The sequence below is a fragment of the Centroberyx gerrardi genome, chromosome 18 (assembly GCF_048128805.1).
Source record: "Centroberyx gerrardi isolate f3 chromosome 18, fCenGer3.hap1.cur.20231027, whole genome shotgun sequence".
Classification (NCBI taxonomy): Eukaryota; Metazoa; Chordata; class Actinopteri; order Beryciformes; family Berycidae; genus Centroberyx; species Centroberyx gerrardi.
In genome coordinates, this window is record NC_136014.1 from 11,542,987 (window position 1) to 11,561,864 (window position 18,878).

The 18,878-nt window shown below is 42.2% G+C and overlaps 2 protein-coding genes across 2 annotated transcripts in view; both read right to left on the bottom strand.

The window, feature by feature from the left end:
• Window positions 1-878: 878 nt before the first annotated feature.
• Window positions 879-17,862, bottom strand: slc22a16 (solute carrier family 22 member 16). Its single transcript, XM_071912587.2, has 8 exons — window positions 17,819-17,862; window positions 16,503-16,979; window positions 14,871-14,988; window positions 10,101-10,659; window positions 8,775-8,902; window positions 2,471-2,580; window positions 1,915-2,014; window positions 879-1,798 (listed from the first exon to the last, which is right to left on the bottom strand). Exons 1-8 carry the CDS (start codon window positions 17,860-17,862, stop codon window positions 1,604-1,606), a joined length of 1,731 nt encoding a protein of 576 aa, XP_071768688.1. The 3' UTR covers window positions 879-1,603.
• Window positions 3,344-18,878, bottom strand: part of LOC139926156 (testis development-related protein) — a 404,183-nt gene continuing 388,648 nt past the window's right edge. The window contains exon 5 of the transcript XR_013507442.1: window positions 3,344-3,359. The gene's annotated coding sequence lies outside the window, so the exon portion shown is untranslated. The remainder of the gene's footprint in view (window positions 3,360-18,878) is intronic.

Sequence of the window (18,878 nt, forward strand, 5' to 3'; positions counted from 1 at the left end):
CCCTGCTTTTCCAACACCACGTTGAACCCTCCAATTCCCCGGCTTGAGATAGAGAGAGGAGGAAGAGGGGGAGAGTTAATCTGCTCAAACATTCATGAAATAAAGTTTATTCAAAGATTCCCACCCTTACCCGGGTAGAAGTGTAGAACTATATGTTATTAAACTTAAGTACAATACAACAGTCAAAAGCATACTGTAGCAATGAAGAAGCCACCAACCTGTCAATGTTAGCTCTCTCATATATTTCTCCACAAAGGAATAAAAATAATACTAACAAGGACACTATTCATACAAAAAATCACAAAAATGATTGTTAAACTGTTCAGAACTGAATGCTGAATTTGATACTGTCATCACCCGGTGATCAGTTTTCACCAGTATCATATTGGATACCAGTTGCTCATCAAGATTCTTTGTCCTCCTTTAGATTAATGTGTGTCCAGTAGTGTTCTAAAATATCACAAAGCAGGTAAATGCATCTCCACACGGTTGTGGCTTTCATTCCTGTCTTTGGTCCAAAAACATCCCAAGATCATAACATGCTTGAAACCTGAACAAAATGTAGTACTACTTAATTTACAAAATACAGTTATTCATTTCCTTCAGTCTGTCCAGCATATATAAGTCAACATGCAGATAAGTATGCATGTAGAAAACTACAATACTAGCTTACTTCATTTACAGTGCCACACACACTCTCTCTGCTGTACTCTCTAACACACACACACACACACACACAAGGTAACAAGGTAAAACTACGCAATGGTATCTTAAACAAGATGGAATTGAGGATAATGTCAAACTGAGTGCAAGAGTAAAATAATACAGCTAGTATAGTTTCACAGTGATATCCAAAAAAAACAATGGATGCCCTGAGATTCAAACATGTTCAAACAAATGAAAAGGCAACTTCATAATTCAGAAGGAGGCACTTCTATCATATTAGAATAACACATTCTATCACTAGTATGTTGGAAGTATGATGTATGAGATGTATCATAATGTGTTCGCATGTTTGCATGTGCTTGCCTGTATGTGTGAATGTATGTATGTATCTGTGTGTGTGTGTGTGTGGGCGTGTGTAGAATAACATTGCATCTGACTTAAAAGATGAATATATGCTATAACATATGCTATGGAAAGTGAGACATAGCCATGTGCTGCACTGCAGTGAGTGTGTCAGTTGGCTATTGTATTTCTCACACAAATGCTCACTTCCTTCACGGTAATATCCCTCATGTTTCCTAGGACACAACACACACATACACACACACATATGCACCAATGATTGTCTACAGTATGTCATTTTAAATTCATGGACTGGTTTGATTGCATGGTGTCCGTGTCTCAAGAGACCCTTTGAGCACCAAACTATTGGTCACTTTGCAGAACAAATGCCAACAAATACTGTATTACAAAAAGTCCTGCTAAAGTTTTGTTCTTTTTTACTGTTTTCCCCCCCAACAGTCCAATATATCAGTGATGTTACTGTGATTTTCAGTACTGTTTTTGGCAACTGCTGTCTCTTCCTCTCATTTCCTTCCATCCTCCGATACTTCTCTTTCTCCCTGTGTCTCTATCTCTCTCTCTCTCCGGTCTTCTCTCAGGCCTTGGCTTCGTGCTGTTTCATCTCCAACCCATCCTCAGCGTCTTTACTGCCCAGGCCTGAGCTCTTCATGCTGGGCTTGCGTCCCAGAGCCTCAGCCTCCTCCAAGGTGGTGGTCAGAGGCTGGCCCAGGGTCTCAGGCAGCATCAGCGTCAGCACTCCGATAATGAAGGCCAGGATTCCCACAATTAGCTATACGGGGGGGGGGGGGGGGGGGGTCATGAGAGAGGTAAGACTAGAAAATGGAATAGAGGGTAAAAAAAAATTATTAGCCAACATCTTATAAGGAAAAACATGAGTGTGTATACCTGAGGTAGGTAGATCCAGACATCGGCCAGGTACACACAGAAGGGAGCCACCACACTGCCCACACGGCACATCATGCTACCACTACCTACTGCCAGGGACCTGGAGGGGACACACACACACACACACACACACACACACACAATCTAGGTTCAGCTCTGTACAGTGGCACGGCCAACACATTAGATTGTATTCTGTGATGTAAGGGTAAATAAAAAGGCGAATAAACTACGACCTCCACTTGGTGATCGCACCATGAGGCAAACAACCACCAGTATAAACAAAAATCAATTAACGAATACTTTCAGAAAAGCATTTAAGGTGCAATAAGTAAGATTATTACTCCTGTACCTACGCCCTTCAGTCTAGACAAAAACTATTCCTAATGGCTGCGACTGTCATTTGATTCTAATCACCTGTTAATTTATTACAATCACCTGTTATTTTAAATCAAGATGGCCGTGTGGTGATGTAACAGAATACTATGAATACATGAGACAAGACCCTTGTATTCTGACTCGAAGAGTTAATCTGTTTTGATGCCGTTTGCTGTCTTACCTGATGATGGTAGGGTAAAGCTCACAGGTGTACAGGTAGATGAGGCCAAAGGCAATGGCTATGGCAAACTTCCCTGTCATACTGAGAACGATGGCCAGAATCTCAATGTCCTGTAGCATGGAGGGAGAACAGACATGCAGGATGGATGGGGGAGGAGAGGGGGAGAGGAGGAAGAGGTAGAGGAGAGAAATAAGAAATAAAGAAAAAAGAGAAATAAAGATCAATGGGCCTAAAAATAAAACTGTTGTTTGACTTTATCCTTTATCCTGTTTATCATGTTCCATGGTATGACCAATACAAATATGTAAAAAAAAAGAAAATTATATTTAGTGCATGCATTGTTGGAGCAGTGAATTTAGTTTGAAAACATTTTTAACTCTTGATATATCTCAGAAAATTGGAGAAAATCATGCCAACGCCTGCTTATTTTGGTATCTAGCCTACATCAATTTTTCATGAATCACAACTTCTTTTTCCACAAAATTTTGATCTTAAGCACAAAACTTGCAAGAACCTTTATCCTGTAAATGAGGCCTAATGTCTCAGGCCATAAAGCTGTTCCCTGGTTATGCAGCTGAATTCATCATACTCACAAATATATACACACACACAACACCTGACCATTGACCTTTAGACCTTTGACCAGCCTGAGCCTCCATTACATTACAGAACAAGTACAACAACAAATTAAGCAAGAGCACAGACTCTCTTAAACACTCCCTGGGCAGGTGAACTAAAGTGCATACCATTTACTCTCAGTGTTGTGTGTTGATTCTCTTCCATCACAACTGGTAAAAAAAAAAAAACCCAAAAAACACTGGTCACTAATCTGGATGAAGGATTGCTCCATGTGGTATCCATTTCCTCACTGCTCCTCCCTCTCTTGTTGCTGCTCCCTTTCCCTCCCCCATGTCTCTCTATGGCTCTGGTATTCCTCCTGGCTCTGCTTCTGATTCACTTTAAGGAGGAGCTGGTATATGTGGTCAAAGAACCACTAAACCAAAGCTGCTGCCCATTAGAACAAAGAAGGATAGGCAAAAACAAAACGGTGCCAAGCGAGCCAGAATAAAGAATCGGACTTCCAGTTATCAAATTCAAAGTGATGGACATGTGTTGCAATGTTTTTTTTGAGTGATACAAAGTACCAAAGTTAAAATAAAGAATATATTCAAGGAGGCATACACATAATGTATGTGCACGTTTCATATATTTATGTGTAAGTATTTAGTGGAATGCATGTATGCGCAAGTATTTCATATGTGTATGTGTGAGTATTTCATATGTGCGTGAGAACAGCAAAGTTTGAATTAAGTCCTATGTGGCCTCTCATAAGAAATTCCTGCACATAAGCATTCACCCAAACATGCACATCTGCATAGTGTGTGTGTGTGTGTGTGTGTGTGTGTGTGTGTGTGTGTGTGTGAAATAGAACTCCTTGGAAAGGGAGCTGTCCTCTAAGCAGCTGCAGTACTTATCTTACAAACACCTGGAGGACTATAACTCAGCCTGTTGCCACGATGCAGCAGATACAGACTGCTGACCTGGCTAGCACTGGCCAATGGCACCACACTGACTCTAATGGGAGAGCAAAGCTAAAGATACAGGCAGTCAATCCCATCCAAACAAATTATAAAAATGTTTTTGATTTGAATCTGTATTTTAGCCTGTCTTGATGTTAAAGTGGTTATCCTCAAATTCAGTTGGGTTTTTTTGCTGACATATTTGGTGCTTATCAATTGATCACTTGTCAATCAAACAGTGTGTCCGATACTGTGACGTCTTTTTCCTTGGATTTCCTATTGATGAAGTTTGAGTTTCTGTAGGTGGCGCTCTTTTCTTTGCCTACTCAGCCATGGTGGCTATCGCTCCTCATGCTAACGTTTTTGATTAGGCTTACATTTGAAAGGTTAGTGTATTTAATGCATGCATGACTACACCATCAGCAGTGACAGTTAGGATTGCCTGTGGTAAATATCTGTATACAGTACGCCTGAGAGGAGCGTAGCCAGGTTTGATCCAGGTATAATAGCGGCATCTGCTGTTGAGAAGTACCCATTGTATCATAATCTGTCATTGTGCCAGTGTGTGTTAGTACAAAAGCAAAAGGGTAAAGGGAAAGTGAAAGTATAACAAGAGCCATATTGAGTCAGCTATTTCCAATCTCTCTGCAGTAGACATCATCTACAGGGTAGAGATTAGTGAGGGAGATTGTGTGACTTGACAAGCAGAAAATATCACTGAGGGTCTATGTGCAATGAACAAGTCTGTGTAGCAAGTGGAACAAGTATAAACCTTAGGGCCCGAGACAGCTATTCACAACTCTTTTACTAACACAGTGTAGCTATTTAGACAAGCACGGCATTCAAAAGAAAGAGTATTTAAAGTACCCAAGATAAAAAGGGAAAGCTTAACCCCTATTCTCTGATACTCTGAGACAGATTAGAAAGACTGGTATCGGAAGTCTTCAGAAGCTTTTGAAGAAAGCTACTAAACACGGATGGATAGAAGGCTTCAGAGAAAGGGCATGACACGGTTGGTCCACTTTGCCCTAGTTTGTGTCTTAGACTTGTAAGTGTGATGAATGACAGGTCAAACTAGAGAGGAGGGGAGACACATTCAAGAGCCAAGCAGGACGAGCTGTTGGGTCAAGCTAGACAGAGCAGAGGGGCAGTTAATTGGAAGAGCAGAATGAGACAGGAACGTGAAGTGAGCAGTGGAGTGAGAGAGCGAGAGGATGCCTGTGAGAGTGCAGTGGCAGCTCAGAGTAAGGAAGCAGTAATGTGCTCTCCACTTTATGTTCAGTCTTGGTAAGGTTTCAGTGAGAAGGAAGAGAAGACAGCATGGTCAGCTCTTTCAGTTGGGGATCACAGAGGAGACTGGGCAGGAGTCCATTTTGACAAAGGCGAAAGCCATGGATAAAGAGGGTCAAGGGTGAGAATCCCTCTAAACTCTATTTGTGCAGGAAGGAAGGATGCAGGGAAAGCAGGACGGGTTCATGGACTATGCAGGAGATGGTAAGGTCGTATCCCATGGGGACAGTAACAGGGTAAAGGGCCCAGGTTGCAGAGTTGATGTCTCTCAAGGCTGCATGTGAAGCAGGATGTAAACACCTACACTATTTCCTAAAAATGAGATGTAATGCTCAAAGCAGGCTCCTTTCCAAGCACTGTGAATCAATCATACAGGTCCACTGTGCAGATTCAAACAATATTGTCTGGCTGTGGTAGCTTAGTTCACATTTGGGTAGAGGCATTTGCAGTAAGGAGACCAGATGTATATATAGCTCTAATCTAGCTAATGTTTGATTCTCTTCATCACAATTGTGAAGGTAAAAGGAGCTTGGAATTAAAAGGTTCTATCTGGATTTTTTTTAAATCAAAATTCAGTTATCCACATACTCATGATCTTTGAACATAATTCCAAGCTTGCAAATTGTAAATGTATATGCACGTCATACACACAATCACACAACAGAGTACTGTGCTCCTACAGACTCGGAGAGGCTCTGGAATTCCACTCACCCAGAAATGACCCCTGGAAGTACGACGGGAATGACAAGAGACTGAGCCTTGTGTGTTTCTTGGAACTGAAGGATCACGAGTGAGGCCAGTCATCCCCAAACCATCATCCCTGATTGGCATTTAGCATCTGTATAGTAAAAAGTCCCAGATAATGTAATAACTTGTCAAAGTGTAATAAAACGTCCCTCTAAATGGGCTGAAAAATTAATAAAACCTCTTAATTTAATAAGAAGACTATTACATTAACTGGCGATTTTTACTTCATAAAGGGTGTAACATATTTTTAACGGATGATGAAATAATAACATTGACTAATAATGTAGAATCTTGACTGCATTATTTCATTCTCATTGATTAAAAATATGGTACATCCCTTATGAAGTAATAATTGCTGATAATGTAATGATGTGATTTTATTACATTATCCAGCAATTTATTACATTATCAGATTTGATTACATTTTCATCTCATTTAGAGGGACATTTTATTAGATTTTGACAAGTTATTGCGAATCCCTTAATTACACATTGTGAATTTAGCCTAAACTATCTACGAAGAATTGGACCAATGATAACTAACTCCACTGTTACAAATGTAACTGATGAAAACACAAGAAAGCTACTTCAACAGGCCGTTCAAGCTAGGTATTTGAAGCATGGGAGGAATGGCAGCATGAAGCAAATGCCAGCTGCAGAGCAGAGAAACAGAAGCTGGGCTGAGGATCAGATAGTGCTGGGAGTCCAGGAAGATGCCGTGGGTGATCTGCTTATTGACACTAGGCTACCAGTCGTGTTGCTCCTGCTGCTCATCTTACTAACACAACGCTCACCATCGATCTCCATACGAGTTCTAAAAAATGATGCATACTCTATAGAGGCACAAAGTGATGGATTAGTTCACTGGATCGCTGGATTAATTAGTTAATCTGTTACAGAATGGGAGCACGCAGTACTATGGAGGTATCAGCCCCGATAAAAGACCTGCTGGATAATCAAGTACCACACTGGTTGGCAGTACAGTTGGCTTAGGTCCCTATCAGTGGCTGTGTTTACATGCACGCAGTAACCCGGCCTAAGGTTAAAGTCGGGTGAAGCAGTTTACATGCACCTATGAGACCCTCCACATGGTCTTTTGCCAAGTTGTTTGGGGTCTTGTTCAGTTTTGTTGTAGACACGTGCCGACTGCCAGATGAGAAAAACTAAATAGGTAAGAAGATTGCAAGTGTTTGCCAAAAGAGGGAAATGGCAATGCGGCTATAGCGGACGATACTGATTATGGTCAGTATGTTCCAAATGGAAAAACACAGTGCCAATACATAGACATCCATCTCAAAGCATCAGCACCATTCAACCTTATGCTCCTCAGTGCCCAGTGAGGATGATTTTAATCACCCAGGCATAAACTGTATTCTGCCACTGCTCATTAACTATGATCTTATTTTAATTACTTTATTGTTTTATTGCTCTCATTTTAATTGTACACACATGAATTTGGACCTAAGTTATCTTATCTTATCTAAATACTGTATAACTATATTTAATAATCGTCTGGCTGGCAAGCAAAATCAACAAATCTTTTAAAATGCAGTCATATGCTTGACCTTCCAGACCTCAAGAACCTCCAAATCATCTTGTGCACATTATTGTGTCTTAGCTTAGTCTTATCACATATGCACTGCACACTCACATGTACTGAATATACAAGGATATAACACACGAGAAAAGATGCCAAGGGGGATCCGCTGACACATCTATAGACCGCTGTGCTGCAAACACACACATCAACACAGACATAAACTACACACCAAGTGCTGAGGAAGTGTTTAACCTTACTATGCTGTGGAACAATATCATTTATCAGGGGGGTGTGGTGGGTGGGATGAAGGAAGAGAAAGGCAAGTTGATATGCTATCTTTTTAATAACACTAGCTGCTTGTGAATGTGAACTGTTCTGGTTGGATAGCCAAAGTATGTGAGTATCCATCGTATGTGAGGGCCTGGTACCTATAAGTCAGTATTAACAGTGAGCTGTCAACAAAATAAGTTCAATATTTAGCAAGGCATGTCATGTTTGCCAAGGCAAGGCATATTTGTCCAAGTAGTTGACTGAAGATAGCTTAAGTTTCACAAAATTGTGTCCTGTCTGTATACTCAGCACCCCAGAGGCCTACTGAAGTTATTGACTCGCATAAAATGGAGAGAGAGACAGAACATAGAGAGAAGTAAAGACAAAAACAGAGAGAGAGCAAGAGAGACCAAGAAGGAGAAAGAGAAAGAGAGAAAACTCAAGCAAATATAGGATGTAAACTGTGGGTCTCTGCCTCCTCTCTGTGACTCCATACCTCTATTTTTCATGTCATGTTTGTTGACTGCTCTGTTCAGAAAGGTCAAAGGTCATATTTGCTTGGACATTAATTGTTGGCTGTTTGCCAACTCAGCCATGGGCAGTAATTATGTGGGTCAGAGTACAGAACATGCACACTGACTAATGCATGTATGGTATATAGAGGCGCCCACACACACACACACACACACACACACATGTACGAATAAGAGTGATGTTGAAAGTGCAATGAATTCTTGTGATTGTGTACATGGAGGGAGAAGTGAGAAATATGGTCCAAAGGTAGTCAACAGATGTTATAATACTTTGTGGGTTGTGTTGTGTGCATTTGAGGATTTGTAAAACTAACATTTTAAATTCCTTGCATTTACACACAAACACATACACAGTCTCTCTCACATACACACACACACACGCAAACACACAATCTCGATACATACAGCAGGCACCACGATGATGAGAATACAGGCAATCCCGGCCAGCAGCAGCGCCGGGGCACAAGTCTTCTTCCTGCCAACCCGGTCCATCGCAAAACAGCCAACCAGATAGGAGGGGATCTCCACCGCACCTGGAAACAGCCAATCACAGCAGTTGTTGGTCAGAAGTTGCCATGGCAGTGGCACGGTGACACCATGACATTCTATCTGGGGGACCTAAATAGCATCATTTGAAATCTGGGTGAATCTCTGCTTCCCATATATGCTCAACTGTATGTCTCCAACCATGGAGACTTGAAATGTTTCCTCAGGACTTTTAAGGAGGCAGATTACATTAGCCTTGATGTAGAGTGTAGAGGAGCTAGAAGGAAGAGTAGCATCTGTTAAACTGTCTGATAAAGTGTCATTCCCTGCCGTTACTTATACCAAACAAATTATTTTAGTATAGTTTATGTATATATTAGTTTATGTATAATTTTATAAATTAACTATAGCTATATACTGTATAATGTAATGCATTATCTATAGGCCTATCTGGGAGCAGAGCTTTTGCTTCTGCCAGGGAAGAGCCCGGTTTTAAAACAGCATTAAGAGAGTAGTACATTCCACTTCACTAATGCTTGGTTTGTTAAACCAAAGCATTGGTTTATTACATTACACATCTTGTTTTCTTTATTAAACACTAACCACAGTGACGCCATTTAGCACGTAGGTGGAGATAGAACACTTTGTTCATTGTTCGCAGGCCAATTTTATTCCCTAACTTATCAAAACCAGAGCAGTAAACAATGCCAAATTGGAGAATATTTAATCTTATACTGCTTCACAGAGCAAAATAATGTATAACTAATGTCCTCGCACAAACATCGCAAGCAGAGTGTGTAGTTAAAGTGAGGTTCTCCAGACAGCTTTAAATAGCATCCCGCTCCACTAGACTGGGGTAAGCTAAGGGCTAAGAGGCCTATTTGTTTACATGGAAAGAGACACCTCTGTTATAAGATAAAATAGGCAACCTGAAAAAAAATCTTGGCAGACTCCTACCTTACTGCACACACACTGAAACAGACACACAGAGACACACAGACACACACACACAGATTCAATCTGTATTTACAGCCCGCAGGTTGCAAAGTGTGTCTCTAACAGTTGCCTAATCCCTCCGTCAATAGAAGTACACATACCTACATTTGGATGAGCCAAGACGGATGTTGTTGTATAATTGTGGAACATATCACTATTTCCACTATTTCTCTGAATATCTCATACACAGACACACATAAATACACATAAACGCACACACACACACACACACACCAGCCCAGCACTCACCAGCCAGGAAGAGGTTGACGTACTGGTTTCCTCCTAGGTTGACCGAGCCCAAGGAGAAGACATAGTAGCCCAGGCTGCCGATGAACCAGATGGCCCAAACCGTGCACGTGCGGCCCGCCATCCTCCAGCTGCCGAACAGATCCAGGATGGACAGGTTCTTCTCGGGCAGCGCCGGCCGCTCCGCCGCCTCCTTCTCCAGCAGCGCTCTGGCCTTCTGGTCCCCCGTCTCCAGGAGCTCCTCCGCCCTCAGTCTGGATTCCAGGCCGTTGCAGCGGGCGATGTTGTCCAGCAGGTCCTGGGTGTCCTGGAAGCGGCCCTTGGCCATGAGGTAGAAGGGCGTCTCGGGGAACTTCCAGCAGAAGAGCAGGAAGGGCGAGGTGCATACGGAGAGGATGATCTGGTAGATCCACCAGACCCGCACCAAGTAGCCGGCCAGAGCCACCACCATGATGCCCACGGCGAAGGCCGCGTGCACGTGCATGGAGGTCCACGTGCGCACCTTGATGCCGGTGAACTCGGTCACATAGACAAACACCACCACCAGGTAGCCACTGGACACCTGACGAGAGAGAAGAAGGGAGGGAGGAGGGGGAGGAAGCGAGAGAAGGGAGGAAGGAAGGGAGGAAAGGAGAGAGGCAGGGAGTAAAGGACAGGGAGTAAATGACGGAGGATGGAAGGAATGAAAAGGGGGAGAGGAGGAGATACAGAAAGAGATTAAAATGTGCTGTTGACACAGAGGCTCCAGGGGCAGGAGTGCAGTGTGGAGACAGTAATGGTGCTTCGCTTCAAAAACGACTATTTTTCACTAAAAATTACCATATTTCCCAGGTCAGTATTTGGCTAAAGAACCATATGATCCAATAGCTGCAGATGTATGGAGAGAAATGACACCACTCTATGTACATCTGCAAAGTCTCTGTCTAAAGAACCATAATGATGTGAGTTCATGTCAACTTATTTGATCCAGGCTGACCGTTGCTCTCTTGGCCAATCTTATGAATCACTTAAAGTAATACTCCGCAACTTTTTCATATAAATAAATGTCTGTTTCGCTATTCTCCATCGCAAACTGATACCATACAATAGTGGTTCAACCTACCCAGTTCATGAAAGCCTTTACATTTGCTGTGTTAAAAGTGGTCCCGTCTTTCCTGGGAAAAATCCCCGGCTGTACAGGAAGTGATGCGCTTGATTTATGGAAGCAACAGCGGTTTGTTTGTAATAAATATTCAAATGCAGAATAAATAAAGAAACCATTCTCTATGTTGAGTGTCTGAGTTCAGTTGTTTGTACATATATGAGAAATACTGTTTACGGGACTTGTTTTTGTTATCGGTCCTTAATGCCAGGACTGAATTAATTAAAAATGCCTTTATGTATTCTGAAATCATTCTTAAGTGGTTTAAAGCTGAAAGAGCTGGTCTGTGTTTTAAACTGTTTACAAGTTTAATCTGATAATGGAGGATCTTGTGGCTGACTCAGTAATGAACTTTGCTGTGGTTAGCCAAGATTTAAATAGGTCTGGCCTTGTGAACCTGCTAGTTTATTATTGGACTAGTGTCTTTTGGAGTGTTCATACAGAAGATTTTACCTTGTCCTCTCCTTTATGTGAGTTTGATTATATTTTGATTATATAAATTGTTTTAACTTGATCGCTAAGTGTGTCTTGAGAAGGAAAAATACACTCCACCGTGTCACCTGCAGGACAACTTTTTAACTTGAGAGTTTAAGGTTTATTAAGCCACTATGAAGGAGACAAAACACAAAATGGGTGGCGTCCGTCGTCGATTGCTGCAGCTAGAGTGCTGAGCTTTTGGAGTAGAGACAGGGAGGGGAACAATTTATTTTCAAAAGAAATGTTCAATAAGTTGTTGACGTGCAGTAAAACCAGACATGTAAGGTGGTGTCGTGGTGTCGTCGCCCGGACAGCAATGCTGTGCGAACGCCTGAACAGTGCGTCATTAAAACTGACAGCTGTCTTGATCAGAGAGCAAAAGCTATGATATGAATCCTCACTCCTAAATCTGAGGCTGGTTATTATTTTTTGCTCAAGGGCAACAGAAAAGACAAAAGCATACATTAACATTAAACCCACGAACATACTGTACACCTATTGCATTAAATGAGATAACAGTTGGCTGTAAGCTTTCTACAGGCAAATCTAAGCATATATAACTGTTTCTGTTGTGTTTGTATTTCATTTTTGTTTAGTAGCCTTTTTGATATATTTGCACAATATCACATAACTTACAATTTGATTAATCTGTTATTATGAAACCAAGTCAACAAACACTTAAGATCCACTTAACTAATGTGGGCGCACTTTGAGAAAGCACATAGGCGCACTTTGAGAAAGCACATAGGTAATGAACGAACCTACGTAGGAACACACTTAAAAACCTGGTTAAAAAAAGTGAAATAAACAAAGTACATGTGGCAGTGATCAGGCCCTAACTAAGGAATCTTTAATGAAACCCCTGGTTATAAGACTGAAACTGCACAGTGCCAGTGAGGTGCTGCAGCATGAGTCTGTGTGCATACTTGTGTGTGTGTGTGACAGAGTAAGCGAGTTACACTATCTGACCGTCTGACTCCATGTGAAAAACAACAGCTGTAGCTCTGGAGGACTGGGGGAAGGGAGAAGACGGGGGAGAGAGTGAAACAGTGAACACACTGTACGGCTTCTTTAAGCACCACTTTAGTGCCTTGTGGCCTAGTAACTGTAATAACTCTCTTCCTTTGACTCTTTTACGCACATATCATGTATTACTCTATACACACAAACACAACACACGCACATACACACAAAGGCTTTTTTTTTTTTTACCTCTACTGTTTGGATACTCTTGTTTTGACCCTTGCAATCCTTATTATTGCCCACTTTTAATATGGGTGATCTGGGAATTTGAGCTTCTTTCTTGCCCTTACAGATGTGATCTGTAAAAATGTAACCTGATGTTTTTTTTAGGTATTTAGCGAACAGTCTGGGCGAGAGCAAATGTAAATGTACATACACATACACATACACAGACATATCTATGCTTAATAGATGATGACAATTAGACCTTTCCATTAAGTCATTTTTTAGCAAGGTGTGAGCTAAAGATGACCAACAGCGTTTTCAGCCACTAGTAGCGCTAGTGAGCAAAGCAGGTGGTTTTCAAGCACGCGCATGAGGACGTACGAACACGCCACGAGCACGGAGGTGATGCAGCCCACAATACTGTAAGAAGGAGGACTTTAGCAGAAACCATGTCGGCAGAATAAGGACACACAACTGAGTTTGGGAGAGCAACAGGAACAAAAACCTGATGGTAATGTTTAGTGGAGAAAACTCCCTAGACAGAGAATACACAGTGGCACAATGTCTGACCACTGTGACTGACAACAAACTGAGGAAATCCCTAACAACGTCCAGACTCCGTACACACAAGCTGGCCAAAGAAACAGGCCGCCACAGGCAGACCTGGCAACCCAGAGAGAGCAGGCTAACCCTATTCTGCTGTCAGGGGGAGACAGACAGAGAATCTCACTCCCTGTTACACTGTGACAGATATAAAGACATGAGACAGACTTATTTTGAGAGGATAGGTAGAATATACCCAGATTTCAACCATCTGCCTGATCCTATCAAACTGGGGAGAAAAGTCAGTGTGCAATATTAGCTGCTAAATGTGTTGATTGGTGTCACACTTTAGGGGAACGGGGGACACAGTTGGGTGACAAATATGAAGAATACGCATGAATGTATGTGAAAAGCTCTGTTTTTCATGGCTAATGTTATATTTTGCTGGTTTATGTTTCCTCACAAACACAAGTTACAGAAACACAGAAACACTGATAGCCAGTGGACAGTGGAGGCACAGCAACACACACACACACTCACACAGATAGACTCTTTTATACACATATTATGTATTACTCTGTACACACAAACACAAATGCACATACACGTACACACACACACACACACACACACACAATGATACATGGGGATTCATTTTCTAAAATGTTGGTTAATTGATGATTTTCTTTTACATTGATGATTTCTTGTTACATGCTTCGGCAATATTGTTTGTAAAGTATCATGCCAATAAATCAATGAATTGAAAATGAATTGAAAAATTTAATTGAAAGCATTTTGTACCGATGCGGAAGTTGAGTAACTTACCAGTTAGTATGTCTAAATGCCAAGTTAGCATGCTAGCTACTCCTTCTACTACTACTTCTTACAGTTGAGTAAGAAGAAAGCTATGTCCACATCGGTACAAAACGCTTTACGTTTCTCCACTTATCAAAAGCTTCTCTAGTATTAATACTGTGTCTCCTTTTATCCACAAGTTTTCTAGTAAATTACGTGCCGATGTCTGAAACGCCTGCAACGTAGGCCGTCAATCAAATGACGTACGGGGCGGGAGTTTTCCCAAGCTGCTGCACTGAGATCCGGATGTAAATAAATCATTGCGGTGTAACAACATACTCTATGTCTGTACCAGTGAAAATATGAATGTTAATAAATCCACATTGTTTACATGGAAAACTCCATTATTCACCTTCAAGCCTTGAAGTCCTACAGGAGTAATCACTTCCTACTGCAGCGAGACCGCTCACCAACTGGACTAGATTACAGTATACTCTCTCTGTGTCTCATGCCTCCACATTTGTTTTCAGTTAGTTGTTTCTCCAATTCCGCCAACCATGGCATGCAACACACAACACAGACACGCACAGATACACAACAACATGCAGAAACAAACACACATGACTCACCATGGCAAGGAGGAAACGGATCACTACAAAGAAGTAGTAGTTTCCGGTGAATGCCACACACACTCCGAACCCAAACTGGCAGAGGCTGGTGATCATCAGAATTCTCACACGCCCAACCCTGTGAAAGAGAGAGACACACACACACACACAGGTAGACAGAGAGAGAGAGAGACAGAGACAGAGAGATTGAGTTGACATGTTCAGGTCAACGTGTGTCCAATCCATTGAACAAGGGATTATCTAAGTGCCATGGTCGTGTTGGGACTTTTAAACCAACTGCAAAACAAAGAAAATCACTCAGTTCTTGCCTCTGAAGATGAGGCCATATATAGCCATAAATTCATCCATCGTCCAGTATTATACTGTGTGCAAAGTGTGAATAGTTCAACATTTAATTTTCTGAGGATCAGGTTATAGAAGCATCAAGTGAGTCTGTGTGGCTGACATCACAAACTGTCTGACCCTTCACTTCATGTCTTACAGGTTTCATTGTATAATCTCTAATTCAGATAATTTCCAATTGTGTGTTCTATATCACATAAGCAATGAAATTGTGTTTTGCCCTCCATCGAACACAGAGGGGATCCAATCCAATATCCATTGACTGTGCTTTATTTAACTATGATAACTCACAGCCATTAACAAGTAAACCTGACCTCAGGTCCTGAATCTCTGGCCATGGCAGACAAAATACACAAGTTTAGCAACAAAACAGAATATGTAAGATCAGGTCTAGTTTAGTGGAGGACTATTTAATATACTTAACCACTATCTTCAACCCTTAATCCTTATTTTCTACACCTTAACTCTGTGAATGGGGTCCATTATGGGATGGTTGGGCAGTCCCACACATCACAGAGAGTGAACCCCAGGCTCAGACCAGATCAGACTAAGTCCTACTTCTAAATTCTGACCCCTCCAGCCTTGGCTAGACAGCTGCTGCTTTGCCAGGTCACCTGATCTGTCCCAACTGTGCCAGGACTCTTAATGTGCTCCTGCCAGTTCCTCTCTCTCTCTCTCTCTCTCTCTCTCTCTCTCTCTCTCTCTCTCTCTCTTTCTCTAACCCCTCATGCCTCAAACCATGACCCTCATCCCTCAACCCTGTCATCCACACTGACCTGGCTTCCACCTCTCCTGTCTCGCTGTCACCCGTCAAAGACCCATCTCCCTGTTTTCTCTCACTCATCATCCTTTCCATGACCATGACTGACCATGAGGGGGGCAGTATCATGTGTATCACCTATAGTCACTGTTAAAGTGGCCACAGTGCCTTCAACTGCCCTTGAACAACACACCGAATCCCTATCAGCTCCAGCTGAGGCAGCTGTTCTGTAGCTGACCCTGACCTCTGACCTCTTGAGTAAAAAGAGAATTTTCCTACAAGGATCAACAAACAAGTACAAAATACATTATGATTGTCATTATTATTATTATTATTATTATAGTAGTAGTATTTGTCAGAACAGGCAGGTTCGGACAGCAGCAGTCCCTGATTTGGGATTAGAGCCTTATCTTCTGGGAGACCCGACCAGATGTGAAACATCTGGTCCTGAAGGAATCACCTGTCCTGAAGGGCCTCTTCCTGCTCTGGGGCCTCCTGACAGTACACCCCCACCCCCCCTTGATGCTTACCTATCAGCGAGGTCCCCAAACACCAGCGCTCCGATCAGCACCCCCAGCATAAAGGTGGGCTGGCACAGCTTGGCCAGCCACTCTCTCTCACACACCAAGTCCCAGTCTGTCACTATGCTCTGGTACACTTCACTGTGGTCGTAAACAAAGTTCCCGTCGCAGACTTTCACCGTCTTGTTGCCATCAAAGTCGTACGTAAAGTCCATTGGAGCGATGCGCATGGCGCACCGGCACCGGCTGAGCTCCCACTGCTCCCCGCCAGCCGTCCTCACCACCATGGGGCCGGTTCCCGGTTTGAAGACCGGCAGGATCTCCTCTAGACTGGATCCCGTCAGGTTACCATACAGGACATCGGTGATGTTGTCGGGCGCACCGCACACGAAGTTTGGCGTCTCCACCAGGAAAACGGAGGCCAGATAGTGGATCCCGCAGGCCACCGCTTGGAAGACCGCAGCGAAGTACAGACATGCCTGGAACCTGGAGAGGGCAGAGAGAAAAGAGCGTTAATACTAGAGCTGAGGAAGAAGAGATGCGATGCAAACAACAAATGTCCATCTTTACTCATTATGTCTCATATTCACTCTTAAAATCTTATCTTTTCTTAAAACAAGTGAAATACACTGCCAATGACACTGGCATAATTCCATTCCACTTGTTTCGAGAGTTTTTATAGAAAAAGTGTCAATATCTTGAAAAGGCAGAATAAGACAGATCTTTCAACTAGTATCGGGAAAATTACATTAGATTCAAGACAAGACTAAGACAGGTTGATTTGCTTTGGAAACAAGTGCAGTTATTTCCCCCCATTGACAGTTTTTTCGACTTGCTGTTAGAAAAGAGTCAATACTAGAACCAATGACTTGTTAAAATTGACATTTCTGGCAATGTAGTAACCTGATACTATTCAGGTACACTCTCGTGCATCTTAATATTTTCCTTTATTGGCATAAAATTCGAATTAGTTTTTGTAATGAAGTAAACTATTCAGACTTTACAACAAACGCCGCAGTGTAAGAGAGGCGAGTCTTCTCCTTAATTTCTTCCAAAAACACAATTTGCAAGAATAAAAACTTCTAGACAGCTGCGCTGCTCATGGTGAGAAGTTTCTATTCCAAGACTACCCAATTGACCGTTAATGTAAATTAACTACATGCCCGAAAGTAGTCCCTGTGGTGTGCAAAAAGCCGCTCTATTAATAGTTGAATTCTTGGAAAGGGAGATTGGCTAATGCGAATTGAATGTGTGCTGAAGAGGGAACTCATTCACAGTACAGAGGAAATATACACTTTGTTTGAGAGAAAAGTGGCTCAGGTTACCTTTTGAAATGTCCAAGCTCGTCGAATATTTTCTCTACGGTCATAGTTTTCTGACGGCGGGTTTGTGCGTCAAGGCGCGTGTCTCTCCAGCGGGTAGCGGATCCTGAGCGCCTCAACACCAAATAGTAAATGCTGGTCTTTCACGGACCCCAGGTAGGAGGGGCGCACATACAAACAGGGTGATTTAAACGCGCCGAATGAGCAGGGGAGAGACAAAAAAAGTTTGTAGGAAGCAGGTTTAATTTGACACCCTCAACCCATAGCCTATTGGCCGTTGTTTTGCTTTGACTGAAGATGATGGAAGGGACATCTTTGTGTCTTTACAGGTAGTGATTAGACTGCTGACACTCCTTTGATCAAGGAGGATGTTGATGGGATATTTAAATGTTCTGCCCATCAAATTCCCAACAGTATTAACTGACCCGCCAGCCTAAATGGTTCCTTGATTACATCACACATCCTCCTACAGTGAAGCAATCAAAATGTAAAATGTTTTCTTAGTGAAAGCCAGGTTCCTGTGCCTGAACACAGAGCACAACCCCTCTTTAAACTGTCTGCAGACCTTTTCCCTCATGCTTTATACAAGTTATGTTACTGATGTTTAACTGCTAAAAACCCCTGCACAGATTTTCTTTAAAGTAAACTATCACATGTAAGATAATCAAACTCTATAAGAGCTCTAATTATTCTACCATGGATGGTTTACCCACAGTGCTAATGTATTAGTATGAAAATAGAATATGAAAATCTGATTCATAGCAGAGCATCCCGCAGTGGATCATCGTGGAGTCATATTTCTTCAGAGGTTTAACCCCTGTCCAAGCTTTTTAGAGCTAAGAGGCCTGAGATAAACCGAGATAAAGGTCAACACAGCGGAGGAAACAAGCACCTGCTGTAAATATGCCTGGTGTTTACAACTTAGGCATAGTGGTAATGATCTGCTGAGTTCATAATTATCACAAGGTGGTGGGAGGAGGAGGATGTCATGGTTTGTAACTGAATGACAGATAAAAGAAATCAATGTTCAAGCTTGACTGAGAACTTGTCTGACCCTTTATGT